This window comes from Symsagittifera roscoffensis, chromosome 7 (assembly GCF_963678635.1).
Source record: "Symsagittifera roscoffensis chromosome 7, txSymRosc1.1, whole genome shotgun sequence".
Classification (NCBI taxonomy): Eukaryota; Metazoa; Xenacoelomorpha; order Acoela; family Convolutidae; genus Symsagittifera; species Symsagittifera roscoffensis.
Window position 1 is genome coordinate 44,672,335 of NC_087068.1, and position 27,924 is coordinate 44,700,258.

Sequence of the window (27,924 nt, forward strand, 5' to 3'; positions counted from 1 at the left end):
AACAGGATTTCTGTGACAAATTAACACTCCTATTAAAATCAAAGCATTCAGTCGTTTATTCAGACAGTGATTACATCATTCGCTTCGCTAAAGAAAAAAACGGCGCTGATTGTTCATCAGTTTAAGTTCAGAAAAAAGCCAATCGATAGGCGGTCATGAAGATATAGATCATTTTTTACCGTTTATGATGAGTACGTGCCCAACTATGAAAACTAAATAGAAATAAGCAAAATTAGTTGCTGTGCATGGGGTACATAAAGTTCTGACCTCGATAATAAAAACAGAAAAAAAACAGCTTTTTCAAATTGTATCGGTTTTTGTTCTCGCTGTTATAAGAGGATCTGAACGACAGCCTAGAGCCTAGCGAAATTCAGTATTAATAGTAAATTGAGCAAATTCGACTACAATTTTTTTCGAAAAAAGAAAAGAAAAACAAAAAAAAATGATTTTCAAATTTTTTATCGAAAGTTTCGAAAATCGAAAGTTTCGAACCGGCTTCTCTCAACACTTGGAATTTTTTAAAGAAAAAAAACGAAAACACTCCCGAGGACAAAAAGCTTCCCCACTTTCAGAGGTCGGAACAATGAAACTTGAAAAACTTGTCTACATTGCAGTAACTCTCGAAAAGGCAAACCGAATCTAACACTGAACTAAATTTAATGATATAAGGATAGCTGGTTGCTGTAAAAGTAGCACAGAATGTTCTCACCACCTTTATTCAAGTAAGGATCAATTAAGTTAGGTCAAAAACGGCAGATTGATGGGCAAGCATTATGTTATATTATAGCATAATCCCTAGCAAGCTTTTCGTGAGGTAGTTAAAATCAGGAAAAAAAAACAGACTACAACATAGTTCTTTCCCTTCACTTCTTGAAGTGATCGAAACAAAAAATGTTAATTTTTTTTTGAAGATTGGCTCACTTGTTTGGGTCTGATTTCTTGCCTCCTTTGGGGTTCAAAGTAGCCTTACTCGACACTGACGCATCACGTGATCTCGCTGTTTCAGCCTTGGCACCACGCTTGCCCCTGAAAACATTCAACAAATTTTGACTAAATTATCTTCACAATCAATCATAACATCACATGTGGCATTGAATAAAATTAGCGACTAATAAAACCAGTAACATATCTAGCATTTGGAGAGGGACGAAATTTCAAAAAAGCGAATTTCGCCGACCTTTTGTCAAGGTCGACCAAGTTGAATTTTCGAGCTCTCCCATATATTTATCAGATCCTTTTAAAAATCAAAGAAACTTTATAAAAATGGGTCAAATCAGTTAAAATTTAATCATCTATTAGCAACCCAAAACGTACTTTTTCTCTACAAGCAGTTGATCATCTTTTGTCACTGGTCTCGTGATGTTATACTGAAAATCAAACTCCCCCAGGTTCTCAATCGTGAAGAACTTCTGTTTCCTTGTTCCACTACACACGGGACCGAAGTTGAGATCGTGGGCGGGACTTATTTTGAACCGACTGAAGATTGCCCTGACTGAGACTTTAATCGGTATTATGGCAATCACTTCGCCCAGGTCGCCTTGAGACGGTTCAACAATCTGAAAAATTATATATAAGACGTGAAATGATATTTCTAATAAGGAATTATTTTTCAGTTCAAATAAATTACCAAGTTTTGTTACCGCTCATGATCGTTCCGACTACCAGAAAAAGACAAAAAAATTTCTTAAGCTCTTGGATTTTCTTCCAAAACCAATCAAAAATAGAGGAATCAAGTTTCATCCTGCTTCCTTGTTTTTATACCTTCGTTTCTTTGTTGATACAAAGCTTACCTTGCACTTGATAATAGGCGCATTCTTAATCGTCAGTTCTTTCTTCGTGAAGAAACCCAAAGTGATGTTAGTCGGTTTGTCACTAGCCGATAGAGACCCCTCAATTGCAGGCGTGATCGAAAAGAACTTACTCGGATCCTCACTTAGCCCACACTGTTCGAACAGGAACTGGTACTTGATCTCGTATTTGCCTTTGTTTTTCAACGAAAGCGTTTGTCGGATGTTCTCATCACCGACACGACACGAGCCGAAGTCAAGTCCACCTTCGGGACCTAAAATTGCAAACCAGATTAGTTATTGTGGTAATATTCGTCAAACATAGCCAACAGACAGTTGGAAACGATTCAAAAAACGCAAAAAAAAACAGAAAAAAAAACTGACTTATTTTTTGAAAAAATCTCAATTTTCGAAATTTAAAAAAATTGTATGCTCTTAAAGCTCTTTGAATGTCAACAAAAAATTATAATTGTTTCTGTTTGGATGAAATTAACCCAACTTGATACAAAGAGGCGAAGCTGCGCTTCGCAAACACTTGCGGGAACACCACCAAAAAACAGCTCTATCAAGTGAAATAAGAAAAAGTAGAAATAAGCCTCTAATTAGCAAAAACTCGGCTTTGTGTAGGATTCGAATCTACGAACTACTGCAATCAAGAGATTTTTAGTTTCGCTCACTATCCACTCAGCCACGCAAGCTGAACAACCGACAAACACTAGTCACGAATAAAGCATCTACATGTGCTAATAACTAGCCAATGCCATTCAGCAAAAGAGGCCCCAAATACAAATAGACTCAATAGTTTGGAATAAAACAAACTGAAGGCAAACACACTAACTTTGCATGTAATAAATCGCAAAGCATAAAACCAGATTATGTATAATTTGTGCATTTCAAAAAGTTTCGAGATATAATAAGTTAGAAAATTTCTGAAATCGAGTTTTCTTCGGTATTGTTATAATCTTTGAAACGAATCAATTTTTTCGGTTCAATTGATGAAGTAAAAATGCACCAAATGCGTTAACTTATTATTCTTTGAACGTTAAAGCACATGCTATGAAAAAGTTGTAAGGGTGCCCCAAAAGTGGCACCAGTATTTGCTACTTAGATTGGAAAAAAGAAGGTTTATACTAATACACTGGCTTCGCAAGTGTTAAAACTGTATAAATAGTAACTTTTTATTTCTGCTGGATATCCGATCTAAAACCAGTTTCGAAAATAGAAATCGATCACGTTTTTCGTAATATTTACTTTTTTTACCATTAGATAGTCAGTTTGCCTTCCCTTTCTTTATCAAAAGAAATGAAATTGAAAGCCAAACCAAAAAAGTGAGCCTGAACAAATTGTGCAACTTTTCCTGATAAAAGAGAAACAAAAAATCATCACAACCTTTATAAGAGTCTGAAATACGTTCACCGACTCTTAAACAAAAGATTAAGCATATTGTGACTTCCTCGTGTTCCAGGTTTTTAAAAGACCTCATGGTTTTCTAAGTCTTCCTCATTCTTGCACAGAGAAAAGCCAGACGAACAAAATTTCATAAGAGATCAGTTTATGCTGCAAAAAGAATGAGCTGCAGCTTGTGAATAGCAATAAAAACCGCTAATATTTATTTATTACGGATGATTAGTAGCAAAGAATTCGGACGTAAATAAAAAGATAAATAAGTTCATTTTCGACACTTCCGAAATAAGTCAAATGCCCTTGTTTGTTTAATTACTGCCCAAAATTTTTGCTACTGATTATGCAACAGACAGCAAGAATATTCTAGAATATGCAGACTAGATGAAAACTAGTTTAGATGGTACAATTCTCTCTTACCATATTCTAAAAAATAATACATAAAATGAATGAAACAAAAAATGTATGAATTGCAACTAACATTACACAAAATGAACAAAATATTGGACAGGACAATGATACAAAACACCATGGGTTTATCGGTAATGTCCATACAAAATCGATTATAGTTTCTTTTTCTGTCAAAAAAAATAGTTATTTTATAAATGGCCTGGAGTTTCAGCCCAAATTTAACCTGACTACTGCAGTGGATTTATTCAACTGGATGCTATAGTCTGGATTAGTAAGATGAAGAGTAATCTAGAACTATTGTTAAAGAGCAATACTCTGAATTTTACTATTGTCTTCAATTCGGATTCTTTGCTAATAGGTGGTGCAGTTCCTGGCGACCGGAGATACCTACCTTTGGGGAAACTCATATCGAGGAGTACATCATACGCTTCGCCTGTGGCCACCACTTGTTCTGTCTGCACAACGCCCATGATCTTGTCCACGTCCGTTACCTACGAACAAACAACTCATCAAACATGTTAATCATGTTATAAATTTGAAAATTTGACGTCAACTTTTTTGATTTCATTTTTTAAAGCAATTTGACCCATAACATATCCTTGTGCTTAAAACCACAAAATATATAAAATATATAACCACAAAAAAAACAGCCGCATCTCATCTGGATATTAGTCATTAAATTAAATTTCATGTCAATTTATGGCACTTAACTTCAAAATTCAACAAATTTGGCTGCTACAGGCCAACGATACAAATGAAATAAAATTTTAACCTTTATAGAAATGTATACTAATGCAAAAATGAAGTAAATGCAACATTGAAGACATATGAAATCTTTTCATCAGTATCTTGTCAATTATTGGGAGTTTTTCTCAAATCAGAATATGCATATAAATCTCAAAATTCTATTGATCAGTGTTCATTCATACCTCCATTTTCACAGTCCTTTTCGGAAGGGGCCCTGCTTTGGTGGCCTTGAACACAGCAGTCACCATCTGCTCCCCGAGAGGGGGAACCACTCCCTGCTCAGCCGATAGAGTGACGTCATCACGCAGACTATCCATGCCTATGATCTTCCAAGCAGCTGGAAGTTTTGTCGGGTTCCGGAACGGGACAACCTTTGTGTCTTTTCTGCAAAAAACAGCAAAAAATTGGCTTAAAGGCTAATTTAGTATTACAAAATCTAAACTTGGAAACCTACATTTTCAAAATAGCTGCTTCATTTAGTATGGTCTCAAAAAAAACTGCTTATCTTGGCCGATGATTTCAGATTTATCTTGGGTTTTAATGATTTTTATACTTTTCCATTCAATTTTGTCGAGCAGGCGGTTCAAAAACATTAATATAACTTATGGTAGAAATATGGTAGAAAACATCATGTAGCGACCTGTGCAAGAGGACTTTGTCAAACTGAAACGCCACTTTGCCGTCCACTTTGGGAATCTCTAGCTGGGGTTTGCACCCCTGGCAGGATATCTTCAACAAGAGGGGTTCTGGGTTGTCCTTGATGCAACACACGATCACGTCCGAGATCTCGCCTAGGGTCTTCGGATAGGCCCATACTGTCAGTTCCTGTGAATACAAATAACTATTAAACAAGAGCAATTAGTTTCAGTGCAAAGACATAAAGGGACCAATGTTCATAATCACCATCCACACCATCCAATAAAAGCAAAATAGCAGGTTGCTGTACAAGTAAATTCTAAAACATAGCCAACAGACAGTTGGAAAAGAGTACGTGAACGCAAGTGAACAGACAAAACTACTTTCAAAGAAAGAAATAGATGACCTTGAAGCTCTTCTAAATTTTGAAATTTGTGATTGGCACTTTTTTGAAAAAAATAACCCAATTTGAGGAAACTGGATCATCAAGTCAAATTTTTATTTCGCTGTGAAATCTGAAAATTAAATTCCACTTTCGAAAATAGAAGCCGATCAAGTTTTTCGTGACCTTCACACTTTAGCTGTTCGATAGTGGAGTTTGCCTTCTTTTTAACAAAGGAAATGAAATGAATTTAAACACAGGCCTTCCATTTAACCAAGGAAACGAAATGAACTGAAACACAGAGGCGAAGCTGAGCTTCGCACCACCTGCGATACAAATATTGATGTTATGAAAATCAAACGGTAAAAAATTCAAAAAATCGTTTTTGTCAATAAAAATGGCAAATAAAGCCCAAAAAACGAAAATACCTGCACCATTAGAAATTCTACAAAGAGCTTCAGTAGCGCTATACAGAAGCCAATTTTTAAAAAAGTCCTTTCTGGGGAACAAAGCAGACAAAAATAAGCAGACAGACAATAGTCTAAATTAGCCAAAACTTTCTATTTGCAAGAAAAACAAGTCTCAACTAGAATCAAACTCACTGGCTTTGTCTTCTCAAGAATGGGGGTTACAGAAATTTGAAATAAAACTGACCTATGGACCAACGAGAACTAGGCCGACAAAAATAAACAGACGCACGATAATCCGAAAAAGCACAAAAACTTTAGTTTGCAAAAAAGGGCCCGGCTAGATTCGAACCGCAAATCTATACCATCTCAAGCCCTTGTTTTATCTGTGCGCCGGATGGTTGATTCGATTTGAGTGTATAATTACCAAGCAGCAATAACAAAGGCAAAAAAACGTGAGCAGAAAACCTTCATGCAGAAGAAAGAACTAAAGTAAAATGCTTAACTTATAAAAAATAATAAGTCCCTTTTCCCGTCAGAGCACAAACACGCGCACAAAAACTTTTTTCGGACGTAACGACGCAATAGGAGGCCATTAAGTCGATATTTATTAGGCCGAAATTTAATAGGCCGATAAAAATCACGAAATTTTTTTTTTTTTTAAATGAAATTTTAATAAATCGAGCTGGTTAAACTACAACCAATGTGAAAAGCAAATTTCAATTCTGCCGATTTTTTAAAATGCTAAAAACAACTGCAGTTAAAATTGTTTACAGCTAAGATAAACGATTCTCAGATGTGGGAACTAAGCCGACAAAATATAAGCAGCCAAATCATAGGCCGAAAATTTTTTTGAACCGGTACAATTACCTTTAAAAAAAAACTGATCCTAGTCCAATTCGAGCCCAGGACCTTTGCCATCCCAGGCGTACTCGTTAACACCAGGCCAAGCATGCAAGAGACACTACAAATTTTGAATTCTTTATGAACCAAGGTACCGCCAGTTCAATGAGTCCTGTGGACAAAGTTGTTTAGGGGACAAAAATCTAGTACCCAATTGCAATACACTTGCTATCACAAAGGTTAAAAGTCAAACCGCGAAAACGAAAACTTGATCCGGAACAAAATTTAAGACTTTTCCTGATAAAAATGAAAAAAAAAATACCGAAACCTATACAAGAATCTGAATTACGTTGATCGAATGTTTCATCGAAAATTTTTTTAAATAAAAAAAACTTGTAGTCGTCAGTAGGTAGAAAAAATTGCATAAAGAGAAGTAACTTTAAAAAAACGTCGTAATTGCACTGCATTAGAATCAAATTAATATCATCGAAATACAATTGTTTATGTCATCAAATTTTGGAACAACAAGTAACATGGACAACATGCAGTAGTCGGAACATCAAGCAATCGAAAAAAAATCAAGATGACCTTAAATAAAATTCTTAACTTCGTTCAACTACATTTAATAATATTTCGGTTTATAGAAAAAAATGTGGGTTAAGGAGTACCACTACCAATTGAGCTTGTAACATACAACATACGGATATTTTATCAACACTGAGAAAACATGGAAAAATTTATAAAAACAATATTCAAATTGAAATTACACCAAAAATATCATTTACATTTACCAAAGGAATGAAACCAACAGACAATGAACGCAAGAAATATTGTTTGATAAAATTCACCTAAGTGAGAAAAATGGACCAATAGGTAAATTTTTAATTCCGCTGGCTATCTGATTAAAATCCACTTTGGAAACTGAAAAATGTTCTCGTTTTTCAAGATCTTTAGACTTCTGCTAACCTTTAGTGGAGTTTGCCTTCCTTTAAACAAAAAAATAAACTGAGCGGAAAAAGAATGAAAATTCAAACAGCAAAATTTTCCTAAAAAAACATACAAAAAATCATCAAGACCTATTTAAAAGCATTCACTACATTTATTGACACTCAAAGTAATGAAAACCGAAAAAACCAATTTTTTGAGAGGACAAATCGTATCATATAAAAATAGAATGAAAACAATGATAGCCCGTTACTGTGCAAGTAGCACAGAATGTTCCGACCATAGTCTAAGAAAAGTATATATACATATTTTTTAAATAATAGTCGATCTTTTTCTGCTTGGTGTAAAAAAGGGTTTGAACGAAGCACTACAACTTAGGTAGATTCGTCAGTCATAGTGAAAAAAGCAAATAAGACTTCTCAAGAAAAATCACAAAAAAAAATAAACAACTTTTAAATTTTCAATTTTGCAGAAATTTTGCATGGGGCTAAAAACTCCATAAGTTAACTTAACTTGGGTAAAACTAACTTTATTCGCTCAAACTTCGACAAAATCAAAAAAGTTTTTCGCGATATTGGGCCAACATTTTGAAAACTTTCTTCACGTTCGAATCACGACTGAAATAGCTTCAATATATGTGTTACTAAGCTCTAACTTGAAATTGTCAAATAGTACTCAGAAAATAAAAAAATAGAAACTACTTACAGCAATTTACCAAAAAAATGAGCAACTTTGTCTACGAACAATTGTCTTGTGATATTTCATTCGACCTGATTGTGTAAATAAAACTATTAAATGCAAAACCCGGTTTCTTCTTAAAAGCTAATTATGTTGGTGCGTGAACTAGTAGCGGAAATGACAAATCGCTAAAAAAAACTGGAATAAATAGGGATGCATCAGGACATCCCATCTCTGCAAGCACTAGCATATGTGGGACTCATTGAAGCATTTCACAGAGCTTTTGTGCACGTTTCCTTTGAACCTTTTGCATTAATTTATGCGTTTAATATCAATTTTAAACGAATATTTTTTGTTTTGTTTCAACTTTTTTTTCGCTAGAAATATGAAGCGGTATCAATATATCAATAAAGCAATGAGGTAAAATATTGAAGATTAGAAAAAATCGCATATTTTGTTTTGTTTTTGAAGATTTTTGAACGAAGCTAGACCTCCAACTTATGAAAAACTTTTGTTACAAGCTTAATTTCAAAGAACTTAAATAGCCATTGCAATATTTTTCTTGGAATGTATATCACATATGTACGGGAGCTGACGCAAGTCTTCGTTCTTCGAATTCTGGGTCGAGATGGTCCAATGTGTTATCTATAACATGCGACATCAAGGATCTAGTCTGGTCCAAAACGTCCAACACAATAGGTAAATAGCTAACAGCTCCCCCATAATGAACTTTTGATTCATCAACGCTTAATCTCAGAACCTGTTGATGCGGGTTCGAAACTCGAAGATCGTAAAACTGAAACTTTCGATGTAGCAATTCTTTCATTTCGTTTAAGTTTCGCAAAGCTTGTGATCTGTTTACATCATGAGGCGTATTAGGAACTATAAAAACTTGATAAAACTTGAGCAGATTGTTGAAGTGAATCTCGCAACGTCGGAAAAGCCTGAAAAATAAATGCATCACGCGTGCGAAAAGAGCATTTCCGGTTTGGGAAAGACGGTGTAGATAACATTCAACATTTTCCATGCATCTAATTTCAACACATCCTGCATCGTCCCAGGAATAAGGCCTTCTCGCATGTTCAAGCGCCCGAACAAATGAAAACTGCTGTTGAAAGAAATTTTGGTATTCGTCTAATATACTGGCGTACTCGTTGTAAAGCCGGTCTTGTTCCAACTCACAAATCGGAGACATCAAATTTTGAAATCTTATCAGACTCTTTTTAAGTTCCCTAATTTTCCTGAGTATAACTTAAATCAAAATACTGTAAAATTGATGCAAGGTAAATTGTAAAAAAAAACAGCCAGCCTGCTTCATATTACTCTTTCGAGTCATATTCCTTGTAAGCTAGTACCGAGATCATTATAGCTCTCAGAGAAGGATTTTTATTTTTTTTGGAAAGCAGATCTAAATTTTATTTGGGGCTTTTTGAGAAAGATGTTTCCATGCATTTTATGGGAATTGGAACGGTTAAAATTGAGAGGAATGATTAAAAAGGGTCGAAACCTTTTCATAGCGGGTGTATTGCAGTATTTCGAATAGGGTTTTACATTAATCAAAGTAGCATTTGGCCGGCCGATCACCATCATATCACCACAGTCACTAATACCAGCGCGTCTTGGAGACAAAATATGACCACCTTCGCCTCGCATCCAAACAACCGCTGTATTATTCATTCGGTCAGTAGATTTTGGCGCCTTTTTCTCTTCACTTGAAGTTTTGGCATCACCTGCGGATCCAACCGCGGATTTATTTGATTCCGAAGACTTGGAAGTCCCGCTGCCACTTAAGGTATTACCACCGGCGCCACCGCTACTCCCAACGGAAACCCGAAACGTCCCGCTTCCTGTTGTTTTGCCTCGGGTGTTTTTGCTGCCATAGCTTTTAACAGTTCCATAACTTTCGTCGTCAGGAGCATATCGTGGTTTCTCGTACATAGATGCAAACGGATACGAGCCGTTTCGGTTGGAGCTTGGGTGGTTTGGTTGTTTAGGTGCCGGTGGAGGTTTACCCGCCGCAATCGAGGGTCTCGGAACCGAGTTCGATCTATTTTGACGCTGTTGGTTTCTCTGAGCTTCAACTGAAGCCCATCCGCCTCTTGAATATATAGTACTTTTACTAACTACTTGCTTCGAAGTACCGGCATACGCCTCTTTGGTTGGAGCAACCTGCTCATTATTTTGAGCCTGGTTTTGGTTTTGTACATATGCAGGCATTTGTGATACAGTAGCGACACTTTCTTTAGCGTTTCCGTATTCCTCATTTACGGATTCAGCTACCGGTTTTTTAAATGAAATGGTGTTTTTCTTCCCCTGCGACAGATCTGAATTGGATTTCGAGGAACTGTTGTTTTGATGACTCCATTCATCAAGATTACTTATTGACATTTTGCTATACGTTAAGCTCTTAGAACCACTGAAGCTTTCAGAAGGATTTCGTTTAAGAGTTCCCTTGAATGCGGACCCTTGAGGCGCTCCGCTGAACGTTGCAGCACTCTTTGATCTTTCCACTTCAGCACTGTTTCCGGAACCACTTAAGCTCCTCCGATTACCTCCCATACTGCTTTGAGACCTGTAAGCAGTTCGTGAATACTCTTTTCCACTTGAGCTACGGCTTAAGTCAGCACTTCGATTTCCAACGTTCGAGAGATTTTGATTGGACGCTTTTTGTAGAGCATCGTCTTTTTGCATCATGCTACTCGAAGTTTGACCTTCTGAAATTGAACTCATTTCTTTACCAGATGAAGATCCTTTGCTCGCCTGTCTTGTTATCTCAGCCAAAAGTGAAGTTCTCGAGTTATCTGATATCCTGCGTCCAGCGATTGTAGAGTTCAAAGACATGTCCGAGTTAGCGCGGGACATCTTAGTTCCCCTGGTTGCATAAGTTCCAGCACTGCTTTGAGAACGGGTTTCTGGGTTTCGACTCCCGGCCACGGATTTTGCAAGCGCTTGGTCCGAGTTGAAACCTGAGGTGTTCGCGTTATATGTCGACGACATAGCACGGGAACCAGCGACTGACTTGGCAAGAGCTTTGTCAGAATTCGACATTGCTGTCGATCCTGAATTGTCGTAAGTTGCGCCTGTGTTTTTAGACATAGCATCCGGTTGTTTCATGCTCATACTTTTGCTGGCTGCCGATTCACTGACACTAACTGCTGTAATTGCGATTCCAGCACTAGGTTTGGAAGTAGCCACTTTTGATGGTTTGGGTTGGTTCATAACGACAAAAACTCAGTTTTTTTACCGGAAAAACTCAAAATGTCTAGCCGCTCAAAATTTGATATGAGCAATTAGCTAGCTATACAGACCATAAAATATCGCCGGTCAGGAGTTTGACGTTTGAACGAATAAAGCAAAAATATATAAATACAGAAGAATTTAAAGCGTTGTTTTAGCTGTGATAATCTTGGTTTGCTCAAAGCGTGAAATGATAAAGCGGAGTTCAGAGTCAACAGGTATGCTGCTGTCATCAATCAATATCAGAAAAATGATTTTTCCTTGTTACCAAAAAAGGCACGTGCAGTTTTGCAATTTATTTAACTTTGAATAAAGTACAACATGTATTACGCGTATATAATTTTATTTCGGCTCTTTTTCCTTTTCCGCCCCACCTCAAATAAACATCAATTTAATGGTGTAACGAGGGGTTTTACAAAGTAATGAAGATCAAATATGTTTGCCATAGCCTAATTAGTCCGCATGCCAATTTTTGTAACAATCTGAGGCTCTTTTTCCTTTTCCCTGCCATTTTTTACGTAAATTTTTTATGTTGACCACATTGTCCGATTGTTATGAAAATTTACATACAAGGCCTCGACAAACATATTTGGTCTTCATACTCAACCTCGTAAAACCACTCGTTACACTAATATATTGAAGCTCGTGTGAGGGGGGGGGGGGGTTTGAAGAGCCCAATCTGACAATGTGAACGCGATAATTACTATTGAAATTTCGCAGGTGGGGTGAAAAGGAAAAAAAGCCTATATTTCTTGTCAAAATCTTACTAGGCAAAAAATTTAAGCTCTGGGAATTCTTTCTTCCTCTTATCAGCAGTTTTTTACGTCTGATGGCTACGAAAACGAGCATTCTGGCTAATTAGGCTCACATAAGCATATTTGGTCTTCATACTGCCACGGTCACTGTTGCTGGGTAAAAAACAGGAAGAGTAACATAGCTCATTTCCGGCCTTATAGTGAAAGATGATAGCCCACCAAACTATATTTTGGTAATAGGCAAGGGAGTAAAAGATTTTGCTGTGCAACGTGGAATAGTATAATCGGAAAGAGTCGATGCCATTTAGTGCAGTACTAGCCTTTTTCTCCCCCACAGACAGAGAAATGTTGTGAGTGTCCATAATGAATGTGGTCTCGTTGGAGTCCTGCAGGAAGCACATGGACATCTCCACGTCCAAGAGGGAGTCGTTGAACAAACAGAACTTTTCCATGTTCTCAGGGTAGGCCGTCTCTTTACTAGACAAAACTACGCTTTTTATGAACTTAATTACAATACACAATCCACACCACTTGCGATATAAAAATGAATGACTGCGATTAAAATCAATCAAAAAAATCAAAAATTGTAAAAACCTTCAAAAATTGTTTTTGTCATAAAAAGTTATAAAAATTACAAAACAAGCCCAAGATCCCAAAAAAATTACCTGCACCATTAGCAATTTTACATGTAGCTTTCGGAAAGCTAGAAAAAAGCCTAAATTTCAAAAAAAAGTCTGTTCTGCAGGAACTAAGCCGGCAAAAATAAGCAGAGAGGCAAAAACTGCCAAACATTTCCAGCTTGCAAAAAAGTTGTTGATGCGCCAAGTTGTTGATCGAATTTGATTTTATTCATAAAGGAAGTATTTGAGTTAGTCCAGGATCAAGGAGGTTAGTCATGTGAACAAAGTTATTTACTGGAAAAAAGTCTAGTACCCAATTGCAATATCCTTGCTTATCGCAAGGGAAATAAAAGTAATAGCAAAACATAGCAGTCAGTTGGAAAAGAGTCAATCAAAGCAAGGAGACAGAAAAAAATACAGAAAAACTCAATTTGAAAATAGATGACCTTAAAGCACTTTGAATATTAAGAACAATTTATGATAGGCAGTTTTTTGATACAATTAACCCAATTTGAGAAAACTGGGTTATAAGGTAAAAATTTTGCTCCGCAGGGAAATTTGAAATGTAAATTTCACTTACGAAACTAATAGTCGATCACGTTTTTGTGACCTTTACACTTTTGCTGTTCGATTAACAAAAGAAGTGAACTGAACTTTAAAAGAAACCAAAAATCATACTGCGAAAAACCAAATTTGAGACTAAAAAAATTTAAAGACTTTCTGAAAAAATGAGGCGACCAATGGCTGATCGAATTGAAGCCAAAACACTCAAACAGACCAACGATGAACAGAAATTTCATCAGAAGCTATTTTTCCCGACTTCAATTATCCCCAAATTTATGTAAATCGCCATCAAACATCTATGCAAACTTAAATTTTAGTGCTCTTGAATAACTCGAAATTAATTAAAGATAAATCACTTTGATGATTAGCTTACTCGTCTCGTTTTTTATTCAGCAACAGGGGTCCAAACTCGAAACAGTTGCCAGATCCAACATAGCACTTCTTCGCGATCTCTTTCTTTCCCAACACTTTCTTGCACGACGGGAACAGCACTCTGGGTTCTCTGGATATCGCCGGAAAACAGGAGATGCCTCGGAGGTGTAGTTGGTATCTGCGTCTTGTGCCGACTAGTTCAAAATTTAGCGTTTGGTCGAACTGCCCGGCAGATGAAGCAATGAAGCGTACTCGTATAGTTCGCTCGCCTTTCGGAGCGATCACCCATCGTAGGATGTTTAATCTGAAAAGTAGAAAAACATAAATTATGTAGATTTTTTAAAATTTTATTCATCACTAATTTTTTGTCTCTTCTGTGCCAAGAAAGACTTGATCCAGATTAAGTTTCAAAAACTTGGAAGAAGCAGCTTTGCAGTTTTGTGGATATTGATAATTGGATCTTTAGTCTTTTCATTTCAACTAATGTGGTTAATTTAACTCCCACCCGCATCCAGTTTCAAGCGTTAATAATCGATTATAATATGATTTTAGTACCAGTCTTACAGAAATTGAGAAAAAATTGATTTTAATCAATTAATAATCGATTATAATCTCTCTTTTCGAAATCAAATATAATCAATTATAATATCTTTGATTTTTGAAGATGATAGAAATTTAATTCATTGACATGACCGAAAAAAAACGAAACCATCTGAACGGTTTCAAAATTTTCAGTTTTGTGCCTCAATCATCTGTGCTTTTTGAATGATCATCGGTATAAGCCAGGTATAAACCTCTACATAAGCCAACAATAGAATTTCAAAAATCTGGAGATAATAATTGCTGAAAAACTAAAGTTTACTTGTTATATTGACCTACGTTGCAAACGATTGGCTCAATTCAACAGTATACTCTTCCAAGGAAGAAACTTTTTCTCAACCAAGTCATTACTTCTGTTCTATAATGCATATGCGTAATCAGTTTTTTCATGGAATACTGGTTTACGGGACAGCCAGTAAATCCAACTTTATTAGGATCTTGATTTTCCTGAAGCGTATGCTATGCACAATTTTTTTTCAAAAAAAGAATGGATCATGTCTCAACTTACTTTCATACAAACAGACACTGTTTACGAACTTTTCTTTATTGCAATATTCAAGAAAACTATTTTACAGCGTGTAGCCTGACACGAAATATAACTGTTATGAAATGTTATGAGATCCAATCCAACAGTTTATGCAATGAGAAGAGTAAAAAAATACTTCCACCTTTGAAACATTGGACGAATAACAATGGGTAAATCTTTTACTATCCCAAAAAGACGATGCCTCATTTTTTTAAAACTAAAAAATGACCTTCAACTCCAAAAATATCAAGATTTCCCTAAAAAAGTTTTAGCGTGTGTTGATAAAAACGTTAAGTATTTCAAATATAACAGCGTTTTAACGGATTTTTTTTACTGGTCAATTTACCTCTCGGCTGGGTACTTGCTTTAACTACTTCCAATATTTTTCCAGGTTGTTCGTTGCAAGCCAGTAGGCTAATGAGGGTCCTTGGTGTTTGATTATATACACGCACAATATGAGCTCTGCATTTAAAATACCAGAAATGAATTCATAATCACACAAGACTGCTTATATCAGGGCGAAGCCTTGAATATCCCGACTGCCTTTTAAGGTTTATGGAGCAGTAATAACATCTATCATTAACAAATTAAATGTAATAAGAAATGAATTTTTTTTTAATTTGAAATTTTTCTATGAAAATCACCCCCCCCACACGCCATATAAACTACAAAAGAATAAATTTCGCTCCTTTCACAAATCAATAATGGCAAATAAGCTTCTTTCAACCAATTTCGAACAATTTCTAAAACGGATTAAATCTCCGCTTACGCGTTACTAGCGCGAAGTATATCGCGCGGTAATTGTCCCAAATTGGCCAAAATGGCAATTTTTAAACCCCCGTAACTTACGAAAAACAATCACAGGTAAAATATCTTTTCAAATTTGAGCTCAGGGCAACAATACCTTTCGAATGATATAAAAAAAATTCCGTCAAAAATGGTTAGTTAAAAAGTCGAAATTTGCCTGAAAAAAACACCGAGCACAAATATTCCGTTACTTTCGTATCAAAAGTCTGAACAATAAGTATATGTATAACTCTCTCCTAAATAAATATATTATTACTGTGATATGAATATTTGTTTTAAAAAAATTAGTTCACAACATCTGTCTGACCTCGGAAGAGCCGAATCATCCTCTTGCACGAGACCAAACACAGCCTCAGTCGGTTCAGCAGCACTGCTCTTTCCGCCCGACTTCTTCGTGCCACCAGAAGCAGCACCTGAGTCCTCTCCCGCAGTCGTCTTCTTACTCTTACTCGACTTCTCTTTGCTCCCGCCTAGAGTCCCAGTTCGACTCGATTTGGAATCTTTCTCTCGGCTGCTCTCTTTTTCTTTCTTGCCTAAAAATATCATGTTTTTTCGGAAAATTAATTTGACAAAACCGGTTTTCAATTTAAATGTCCAAGTTTTTTATTTGTGCTCTTTGAATAAGCGAAATTCATTTTCGAAAAGAGGCCAAAAACAAAAAAGGTTTACTAGAAAACGTATGTGGTTTTTTTTTTGAATGATTGAACTATTCAAAATTGAAATAAGTGTTTACAAAAACTGGTATTTAGATTTCTCGAAACTGCTCACTTCATTTCAAAAGTCAAGGTTGAAATTAAATCCTCATTTCAGCTTTTTAAATCAGTGCTTGTTGAAGGGGAAAATCAAATCAAAATTAAAGATTTTGGCCATTCTGTCATCAAGAAAAAAATCTTTTGTCGACTCAATTTTTAACCAGTTGAACCATTTCATGATCAAACAATTTTCAAAAAAGCAGAGGTGAGTTCAAGTAGCTGAGTTTTTAAAGCTTTTATTTATCAATGGATGTAAGCATTACAATATTCACATGAAGCTGTTTAAATTATGAGTATGCAACAAAAATTGAACAAAAAACAGCAAAAGGGAAACATAAAGCAGAGATGTTTATCATTTCATAGAGGTAGAATTCAAGTCAACATACAAGAATGCTCAAAGTTACTGCTGCTTGTAGAAGTAAGCTACTCGCAGAACAATCGTTTAAATACCATCCAATAGGTGTTTAAATGAATAAGATCAACATTACGAGGCCAAAATGTGTCTTATGAGGCTGTAAGCGAATTCGGAAAAAGGTTGACAAGGCTCTGAAATGGAATCCGCAACAAAGCTAAAATTTCATTGATGAGAATACAGAGACAAATGGCTGAAGAAATACTGTACCGATCAAAAAACTTGCTCAAGCAGTAAAATTTGGAGAATCTAGAATAAAACTTGCGGAATCCATAAACAGAAAAATGCACATGCGCGACGTTGCCAAATACTCCTTTTGTTAGTGGAATCCGCATTTTGTTAGCAAAGTTTAGAAGAAAATGGTTACATGTTTAAATTGTTTGCACAAAAATTGATAAGGTGAAATTTGTTTTACCCAGCTTTTTTTGTAAAACCTCTATTTTCGTTACATTAGGAAAAAACCACCATCAACAATTAAGATAAAAGTCACAATCAGCAATTAGGTCAAAAGTCAGCAATTAGCAAAAATGTCATCGTCAACAAATAGAATAAAAGTCCCAGGATCAATGAGGATAAAAGTCAGCGTAAGCAATTTTGATAAGAGTCAACTTCAGGAATTTGGATAAAAGTCAACGGCAGCAATTAAGATAAAAGTGCCAACAGTTACTAAGATGAAGACTATAAAAGTAAGAGACTTTCAGCATTTTAGATGAAATGTATCAGCTTTATTTATATCTGGGTTCACCATCCTCTAACCAATCCCTATCGTAAAATGATTTGAACTAGATTGAGTTGAAAAAAGGACATTCATCCCAAAAGCTGAAACAAGATCGCTCGCATATCAGAGCAAAGCCCTGAATGTTCCGACTGCCCCTTAATCCATATCGAATAGACTTTTGGGAAAGGAAACTAAAAAGAAAATATTGAAAAACAATAAATTTTGGACAACATCAAAGATCAAGTGTGAAAATTTTAGTCGTACAAAATTAATACGATTTTGCTGAGCGGGAATATTCACCACGCATAAATAATTCGCGTTACGCTTTCAGGATTATGGATAAAATCTTCGAAGTGTGCATAAATTAGTCCAGAGCATGGCCAAATTGGCGATTTTTCAAATCCCAAAACTGCAAAAAATATCTTTTTAAATTTGATTTTAGGAAGTCGATATCTTCAATGGGGCATAAAATCACCGAAAATTGACTGAATAAAAAAAACCCTCCCAAATACAAAAATATTCCGTTTTCTTCGAAAGTCGGAACAAAAAATAAGTGAGAAATTGATGCATACGTTGGCAGCTATAAGGTACATCCATAATTGTTCCGACTTTCGAAGCAAGAGCGGAACAATTATTTAACTTGAGCTCTTTTTGAAGATTTGTCTTGGAATCTATAAACTATATTCGAATCCTTGTTTTTTAATACCGCAATTGCTTTTTACTGTTCCGACTTTCGAAGAAATTGACGGGATATTTGTGCTCGAGAAGATTTTTTTCCAGACAAAATTCGATTATTTAACTAGCAATTTTTGAAAAAAAAATAAATATTTATCATTTGAAAAGTACTGTTCTTCTGAGCTCAAATTAAAAAAATCACCTATGATCAATTTTTTGTAAAGTTATGGGGGTTTAAAGATTGCCAATTTTGGACAATTAACGCACGATATATTAGAAATAGTTCCAAATAGGATTGACGCATGCTCTTTGGTCTATTCGATACTTTCCTACATGCAAAATCTATCACTTTGTACTTAACATAGCGTGCGGGTGGGTGATTTAGAAAAAACATCAAAATTGTTTTTTGAAATTTCGAAATCTTGAAATGATTTTATTTAAAATTACTCTAAAGAATTCAAACTTTAGCTCTTAGTGGTACACACTCTTTCAATCTTTCGCTTTAATAGAGTAAATCATTTTTTGAGTAATTTTTGCAAAATCTAGTAACAAATCCTGTTTCCACTAACAAATTTACAAATTCAAAATTTTCTTGAATATTCGCTTGTTTGCGGTTTCTGGGGCACAACAAAAATGCCGATGAAAATTGTTACAAACATTTGTTTGTTGATTCCGCGATAATTTGATCAGTCGATTCCATAAACAATTTTTTTTGTTTCAAGCCTCGTACGCGGATTCCCATGACCCACACGCACCAAACAGTTCGCCTTATGGGAGCACTGTTTGTTTTGGCCTCGCAAGGAACCTCCTAATTTTTTAAATCACAGTTTGGTCTCGTAATTTTTTAACTTTTAAGTTTTAGATATAAACTTTGGCAAAGACCTTAGGATTATAAGTGGCGCTTAGCATGCTGCGATTCCTTTTTGTTCAATTTATGGGCCAAATTTTGTATTTTATCTAGTTGTAAATTCAGTAGACACATTCTAAGCAACCGTATCATGTATAGTTCCTTGAATTTTACCTCTTTTAAAGCTCAAGCTCTAAGCAGTTAGTTTATGATTATACTATCTTTAACTACTATTCTCTGCAGCCCAAATCGGACCGTTAGGAGATTTCGAGCTCGTACCGATGCTCATTCGGCGACTCGATTTCCGACTAGGAGCTGAAAAGTCAAACACGGATTATCAAGGAAAATATCAATAACAAAGTAACATGAACAATAAAACAAACAGTCAAAGAACCAAAATAGATCTGATGTTCTCGTGCGTAGAAACACCAGCCGAAGTTGAAAAATTTCCAGCTTGATTTATGACTTGCAATTCCAAAACAGTCAACTTCTTGAATGCAGTTTTTTTTCATGAAGTGAACCAAAATGTTGAAGCTGAATTTCAAACTGAACAAACTATGAAATTGAACATAAGCGAACACGATATAAGCACACATGAACAGACCTGAGGCGGAGAGGGAAGAAGGTGCAGGACTAATTGCGGCCAAGCGCAGAGCTTCTAATACAACATTTGAGGAACTATTCATCACGCGTATTTTTTGGTTAACAAACGGCTAATTTGAACTTGAGTAAAATAAACGCTTGAGTTTACGTTTTTTTATCCGTTTCAGTGAACTATGAAAAGAGGAGAAGGGTACACCATAAAGACTTCATTACATAACTAAATGCTTATAAGGAACCACCGGAACGGTTTACTGATTTGCCCTTAACTTCTTTTAAATTTAAGGCATGAATATTATTTTTTATCAAGCTAATAATTAAATAGAAGGACACTTGCTGTAATATGTAATTTGTTTCACAGAGCGAAAACAAAAGAACATGTTGTTTTTTTTCGGGTTTTTATTGGTTACTTCAATCCTCGTTCTGAGGATCCTGAAAATTGAAGACAAAGTCTCCCTAGTTAAACGAAACAAGAATGAACTTCTTCCAATTATTTGAAATTTTTATTGCATGAGTGCAAGTTTAGACAAAACTAAAATTCGGCACCGCAAAAATTATATAAACTTTTCATAAATATTTCTGGTGCATGTAAATAATGGCGGTTATTGAGTATATAGATTTTAGATTTCAGTCAAGTTTTAGAATGTTTGACGGCAATTCACGCAAAATCAGTGCACAAAAACAACTTTTCCATAAATTGCTAAGGGTCGAATCCTTGAACTTTTGACTCGCATTCATTGAAAAAAACTGACTGTCAGCCTCAAGTTTTTTTGTTCTCCATATAAGACATTCTGCAAGCAGCTCACCTTTCTTAAGAAGTGCTTCCTCCTTCTCCCGTTGCTCCTCCTCTTTCTTCTTCGCCAGCATCTCCCTCTCAGCCATCAAATTCCTTGAACACAAATTGGACGCTGTTTTCTGGGAAACAGTTGGAAGTAAATTGTTTACTTATACTTTATTGTACTTTATGTTAAATAGCCTTTTAAAGTATATTAATTAAATACTTATAAAGTGGAAGTAGAAAAAAAAGAGCTCCTCGTGGAAATTAAAAATCTCGGCGATCTCCAGAGCATTTGTTAATAGCCAAAACTGCCACGTTTTTCTCAATACAGGGAAAATTTTTTGACTTTTCTAAAATCGACTAATGAGGCTGTACTTGATACCAAACTTGACCACTATAAGTTTTCTTGGAAGTCGGGCAGAAGAAAAAACACCCATGCCATAGCTTTTATTCTAGTTAGCAACACTTAACAATATAGAGGCAGAAAACGAATCTGGAATAATTTGACTTATTTTGATGACCGACCGATGATAACTTTAGACGCATGAAAGTTTTTGTCCCAGGAGAATCAGAAACTCGAAAAACATCTCGATATCAAAAACACTATGAGCAGTGTAACATTATGACACTATGCTTAAGCTAATTAACAAAGCTTTTAGTTAATTTTTAAATTAAGTAGATTTATCTACGAGCGAACCAATCAGCATTAAGGTTAATCAGTTCTTAAGAGTAATCTGTTTTAGCACCAGTAATTATAACTTATATGCAACTGTTCTCGTTATGCAAAATGGATATCTAAGGTGGTTTGGAACCATTCATTTATTTTTTAAACTCACGGGTCGTCTAATGCGGCGGCTATGAATGAGAAGTTGACACTGGGGTCTGGTCCAATGTGGGGTTTCCTCTTGAGGGGAAATGGAACCACGGAGAAGGTGGCAGAGGGAGGCACAGGGGGTCCAGTGATGCCGATGCCCAGACCCTCGTGGAGCTGGAATCAAACAGTAGAATGATATGTGCGGTTCCCAGTCATATGAGCCGTTTCTATGTGAGGTTTCGATTATATGCGGGGAATCGTGTAAGAATGGATTCATAATAGTTTTACTTTATAACAATTGAGTTCATGTTTTCAAAAACTCTGACTTCTAATATTTATAACTTTTAATTTAAAAAGCTTAAAAAAACAATGCCAAGGCATGAATGAAAAATAACTAAAGACAGTAATTTGTTGTAAAAGCTTAAGCAGCAAAAATCCTAATTGCATTGACGTTGAAGCATATATTGACAGATGAACAGAACAATTAACGTTTTAGTACCTACCAGAACATTAATTTTGAGTTAAACTCTAATATGGTCCAATAAAAAACATTGCCAAAAGATACTTGGAAAAATGTTAATAAACCCAGTGAACCAAAATAAGAAGGACTTTTTGAACATTTTCAAGTTTGGAATTTCGGAGAAAAAATAATATCATTAAAAACTCTTTGAAATCCAAAATTTTTTAGGGTTACCACTTTTTCTTAAAACTAACCCGATTAGAAACAAGATAGCCGGTTATTGTGGAATAAGCACAGACTGTTCTGACTATAGTCTTAGATAAAACTTCAGAAAAAGTTTTTTCAAACTATGTGGTTTTTTTTCTGCGTGGTGTGATGAAACGATCTGAACGAAAAACTAAAACTGAGGCATATTCGAAAAACATAGTAAAATAGGCAAACTGGACAACAATTTTTGACAAAAAATCAATGGAAAAGCGAATAAAAAATGTTTAAAAATTCAAAAATTTTATTTTTTTTTGCAGAAATTTTTCTGGCGCTAAAGATTCTCAAAATGGCACTAAAAATTTCAAAAGCTAACTTTACTCGAGAAAAAAAAAGTTTTCACGGCTTAAACTCTGCTTAAATAAACTATTGTAAGCCTTCAAACTTTATTTTGACAAAATAGACCACACATTAGCTCAAAAATAGACCACACATTCAAAAAATTGCTCTAAAATGGCGTTTTTAATTCTAAAATGGCGCTAAAAGACTTGAAAAATTTATTTTTCTCGAAAAATTTCAATTTTCACATCTTAAATTGAACTAAAAAGCCTTTCTTTGTAATGTTAGCCTGCTGCACGCTCGCTTTATTCCCTCGAATTTAGACTAAAAAACGAAAATTGCTGACCAATTTTTCTCGACTCCGAATAACATCTTGAATTTTTTAAATGACGTTGGAATCACGGCTGAAATGGATTCTTTCATGATATATCACTCGACCTATACCGAAGACTATTTGGGGTACCTGATTTTGCATGGAAAAAAAAACTAAAACACACCCGAATGCAATATTCGTCCCCATTTTTAATGGTCCGCAAAAAAATGGGTCAAGAGGCTGCTCGTTTCAGGGTAAAACCCTGAGGGTACCGCTTGCCCTTTAGTATCTTCGAAACCGTTTTTGAAAACATCAATTGAAAAAAAATTGTACAATTTTCATTGCAGAAAATGACTTTTTGTATTATTTACACTAAATATATTGCCTTAATTCAATTTGGAACGATTTAGGAGCAGATTACAGATTAGCCAGCCGCTTACGCAATAACAGCACGAAATATCTAGCGCGTTTTTGTCACAAATTAGCCAAATTTAAACCTCGATAGTGTTTCAAAAAATAATCACAGGTAAAGCATCTTCTTACAGTGGAGCTCAGTACATCACTGGCCTTCAGATGGTTTAAAAAATTGCCGTTCAAGCATAGTTAGTTAAAAAACCAAAATTGGTCTGGAGAAAAACAACACCCCGAGCATAAGTATTCCGTCACTTTCTCAAAAGTCGGATCAACAAAACTGATCGTATATCAAGGCAAAATCTTTACTGTTCCAACTGCCATTAACTTGTCTTGAACAATTTTTGTAATAAAATTTTTATATTGCAATATCAAATGTGAAGTGCTAAAATTTGAGATGAATTAAAATGACCAATTAATTGGCAATTCAATTTGGAACGATTATGAGATCAGGTAATTTGCCACACGTGAACAATTTGCGTATGAAAACTATCAAGTTTTACTCAAGCAGCTAGGCCAACTGATTTTTAGTCTAGTACAAGCATACTCGCAAGCATACCAGAGATTTCCGGAGCGATACCATACGCTATTAAAAAACACCAAGACATATATAAGAAAGCTCAATACGTTCATTACTGTTAAGAATCACCCCAAGCATATATATTCCTCGCTTTCTTCGAAAGTCGGAACAACAGAGTTGCTCGTATCAGGGGACGCCCCAAGTGTTCCGCCTGCCTTTTAACGTCTACGGAATAGTGTTCTACTTAAGAAAAACTACTTTTTTAATCATCCGCCTTGACATTATGTAAATTACACAGCAAAATATTTAGCATATAGTATCGTGTTAGTTAGAAAACGTAGCAAGCCCTACTTCAGTTTGGAACAACTTATAGGCCAAATTAAATCGTCGCTTACGCGTTAACAGCATGAAATATATCGCGCGTTAATTTTCCTTAATTAGCAGCATTTAAACCCCCATAACTGAAAAAAAAGATCATAGATGAAATATCTTTTTAAATTTGACCTCAAGCTAGCATTACGTTTCAGATGGTATAAGATGGTGTAAGATTTGCACGTTCGTAACTGGAGAACGTAATTTTCTTCCCTTTTAGCAAAAGAATATGAACAAGACAGTAAAAAATCAAATTTTAGCACAAATGTAAACAAGACTGCTCGTATCAGGGCGAATGTTGCGACTGCGTTTTAAGGCCTATGGAGCAGTAATAACAAGGAAAAATTAAATGCAAAAAATGAAAAGAATTTTTTTTATTTTGAGATTTTTTGAGAAAATCATCCCCTCGCCAGCCATATAAAAAACAAAGTGATAGATTTCGCTCCTAGTATTAATTATCTCTGGCAAATAAGCTTCATTCAATCAATTCGGAACGCTTTCTAAGACGGATTAAATCTCCGCTCACGCATTAATAGCGCAAAATATATTGTGCGTTTATTGTCCCAAATTGGCCGAAATGGCAACCGCCAAACCCCCATAACTTTACTGGAAAATGATAACAGGTGAAATATCTTTTCAAATTTAAGCTCAGGACAACAATACCTTTTGAATGATTTAAGAAAAATTCGTCAAAAATGGCTAGTTAAAAAATAAAAACTTGTCTGAAGAAAAAAACCACCCGAGCACAAATATTCCGTTACTTTCGTTACAAAAGCCGGAATAATGAATTGAACAAATTTAAAGTTCACACTAAAGAGCATGAAAAAAAAATTTTCCATAGGAAAACTTTTTTCTGCTGAAAAAAAACAGGACGTAACTAATGTTTATTTTGCATCTGTCGACTTTTTTCGACTTTTCAATTTGGAGCCACAATTATAATTTTCCCAAGCAGTTATCTTTTATGCTACCTCTTCATATGAAGGGAGAACTCTGGCCTCAAACACACACGAGTCCAGCTTCACCTCTGGATTGGCCACATTCACCTGGATGAGGGGCACTCCCATGTTCTCTAGAGTGGCTCTGGCCTCCTCATCACGCTCCACCGGCTCACCACCTCGAGTGGCCTGCAAAATTTAAACCTCTTGACCTTTTGTCCTTCTGGTTGATGAATCAACTGATGACAGCAATGATGTTTTTTATTCGATACTTATATGCACAAATTCCAGATCATTCCCAAATAAAGAAAACTTTTTAGACTGGAAATTCGACTTTGATAACCCAATCAATTTGATTTAATGTTTCCTAACTCGCTCAAACAAAAAATTGATAACGTAAATGTTTACCTAAGGCATTAGTACGTAAATTATTTTAAAAAAGGCTATCAGCCTAGGAACAATTTTGAAAACAAGCTTTGAAAACACGCTTCTGATTTGATCTCATACCTGCTCAGGATTTTACTGTATTCTAATCATTACATAGTGCATTAAAATGAACATTACCAGATTGATCATTTTCATCCTGATCGCAATTGGCACTTGTGCACATAATTTTTCGGTACAAGGTAATTGTCGTTTTTTTTGATGAGCCTCGCTAATTAGTTCTTTTTAAAAAAAAATATTCGCAAGACAATTTATTTTTTAAATTGCTTCTTTGTGACATGAAGATTGATGACGGAAACAAACTCTATATCTCATTTGAAAAAAAACCATTAAAGTGGCCGCTTAATTAACAATCTAAAATGATGACTGTTGAGAAAAAAAAAACGTTTTCTCATTATTTCTACCATGGAATTATGACTATTCAGCATTTAATACCCCTCTGCGTTTAGACCCAGCCGCACCCATAGAAGTACTGGCGCCTTTTTTGCGGGCGTTAGCCTGGGCTACGGACGCTTTTGGTCCCCCTTGACCAACTGCTGGTCGGTTTTTGAGAGAACTACTCTGTCTGGAACCGAGCCCAATCGGGCCTCTGCCACCGCCTACATGACTGGTGGCTTTGGACGAGTTCTGTTTAGTATGCATAAAATTCAGTTTAACTTGATATCCATTATTAATAAAAATTAGAAATAAGCAGAAAAAAACTACACCAAAACGTCGTTTTAACCAATAAATACAATAAGAATGGTCGATTTTCCATTGTTTTTCCCCTTAATTTAGGTTAAAATTAATTGCAAAAACAAAAACCAATCTTTAAGCTAGGACAATGGAGTTGAAACGTTCGATAGAAATCACTGCAAGAATCATAATCAAAGGATGTAACAAATACCTTCGCAATTGCAATTGGATTCATGAAAAATTTAATAACTTTTGTGTTTAAATGACAGCTAATAAAACTGAAGAAATTACCTCTTCGTGATGTGCTTCTTCTTCGTTTTCGGCTGTCAGAATTGGAGGCTAGAATACAAATAGTAAAAAAAGAAACAGCTTGTGAGTGAAATTTTATATAAGTAGGGAAAATGCATAGTGATACTCGATTTTATGCAGATACTCAATTTTATCCTTGACGCTGAAATTTTTGATCTTTGGAACAGTCATGCTTTGAACAAAAATGGGATAAATCAGTATTTTTCAATTATCACAACGATGACTTGAGCATTTATAAAGAAGGGAGCGGGGAGCTTCTTTAATATGTATCATAGACAGAAGTGAGTGTGTTTGCTAGATCTAGGCATTATACTGAAATTGATAGTCGATTCGACTGCTACCCGGAAGTGGCCTCACCCCGACTTTGTATCTCCTGGCGTGTCTAGGAACGGGAGCATCTTCGTCCCCGTCCGCACTCAGAGGTCGTCCAGTTTGTCCCTTCGTTCTGTCCCATCTCTCCAGTAGTTTGTAAATGTCATTTTTGAACATCTCGTAGAACTTGAACCTGAAATTGTTAACTTTAAGAATTGCAAAGAAAATTAAATGCTTAGACTACCAGGCGTCGAAATTCTGTAAGAAGATACAGCTCATTCTAATGCAAACAAAGCTTCATCTTGAGAAAACCAGAGATATTGGGGACCGCACACTTAATTTTCGCCTATTTTAACGAGCATATTCCTATTTCATCTAGTAAACAAACTTCAAATCATCGAATCGCTTTCGTTGAACAAATGACTGAAAATTTCTCGAAAAAAAACGTTTGCAAAAAAATCTCACCTGGTGTTCTGAACAATTTCTTCATCTGTCAATTTTACAACAGGAGCTTCTTCTTCAATCACAGGCTGGGCGGGAGGCTGTGACGTCGCCCCTTTCTTCTTCCCCTCCCCCTTATTATCACCGCCCACCCCACTCGTGTCGGCTTGGGACCCTGAGCCTTTACCTCCTGCTCCTGCCACGCCACCAGCACCCATATTTGAACTCTGGGCTATCGAGTTGTTACTTTTATTGCTACTTTTGTTCTCGGTTCCATGTGAGGAGGTTTTACTAGCGTCAGCCTTCTTCTTTTTCTTGGCTTGTCGTTCCGCTTCCTGACGCGCCAGTTCCTCCATTCGCTTCTGCTCTTCTTCTTCGCGCTGTTTTTCCTTCTCAATTTCCATTCTGTACAGAAAGAAGGCTTCAATTCTCGTGTCAAAGAAACTTTGGCATATACAAACATTTACTACACAAGTACAAATGAAATCCATATTTTGACCCGGAAGCCAAAGGCAAAATAAGGATAGACAGTTGCTGTGCATGTAGTACAGAATGTTTTGAGCGCACTGGTTTCAGTGACATTTTTTTTTAAATACTGAAAGAAACTTTTTTGTTTAATACTTTCAAATTTCGGTTATTTTATTTTTAAGTAAACGGCGAATAAATTAGAAGACAAATTAACAGACTGAAAAGTATCTTCTTTATGATCACGTTAAAAATTTAGTACTAAAATTTAATAAAATTGAATTAGGAGTGGGAGGTAGCCTCTCATCAATTTTTGTCTAATCTATACTATATTTAAATGCTAGTGACAGCTATCTCACATGTTTAAGCTTGATAATTTTGCATGTTTAACGAAAGAATTTTTTCATGTT

The 27,924-nt window shown here is 35.6% G+C and overlaps 1 protein-coding gene across 1 annotated transcript in view; it reads right to left on the reverse strand.

Annotated features, from left to right (window-relative positions):
* Positions 1 to 27,924, reverse strand: part of LOC134851192 (hydrocephalus-inducing protein-like) — a gene marked incomplete in the record, with an annotated part of 215,673 nt that overhangs the window by 45,389 nt on the left and 142,360 nt on the right. Inside the window, 18 exon segments of the mRNA XM_063867161.1 lie at positions 180 to 212; positions 922 to 1,026; positions 1,315 to 1,556; positions 1,791 to 2,062; positions 3,991 to 4,090; positions 4,529 to 4,730; positions 4,987 to 5,171; positions 12,550 to 12,706; positions 13,787 to 14,089; positions 16,026 to 16,251; positions 19,402 to 19,437; positions 19,727 to 19,780; positions 20,529 to 20,611; positions 21,337 to 21,488; positions 24,902 to 25,057; positions 26,279 to 26,326; positions 26,654 to 26,801; positions 27,074 to 27,454. Of these exon segments, the coding sequence (XP_063723231.1) occupies positions 180 to 212; positions 922 to 1,026; positions 1,315 to 1,556; positions 1,791 to 2,062; positions 3,991 to 4,090; positions 4,529 to 4,730; positions 4,987 to 5,171; positions 12,550 to 12,706; positions 13,787 to 14,089; positions 16,026 to 16,251; positions 19,402 to 19,437; positions 19,727 to 19,780; positions 20,529 to 20,611; positions 21,337 to 21,488; positions 24,902 to 25,057; positions 26,279 to 26,326; positions 26,654 to 26,801; positions 27,074 to 27,454 (2,883 nt within the window).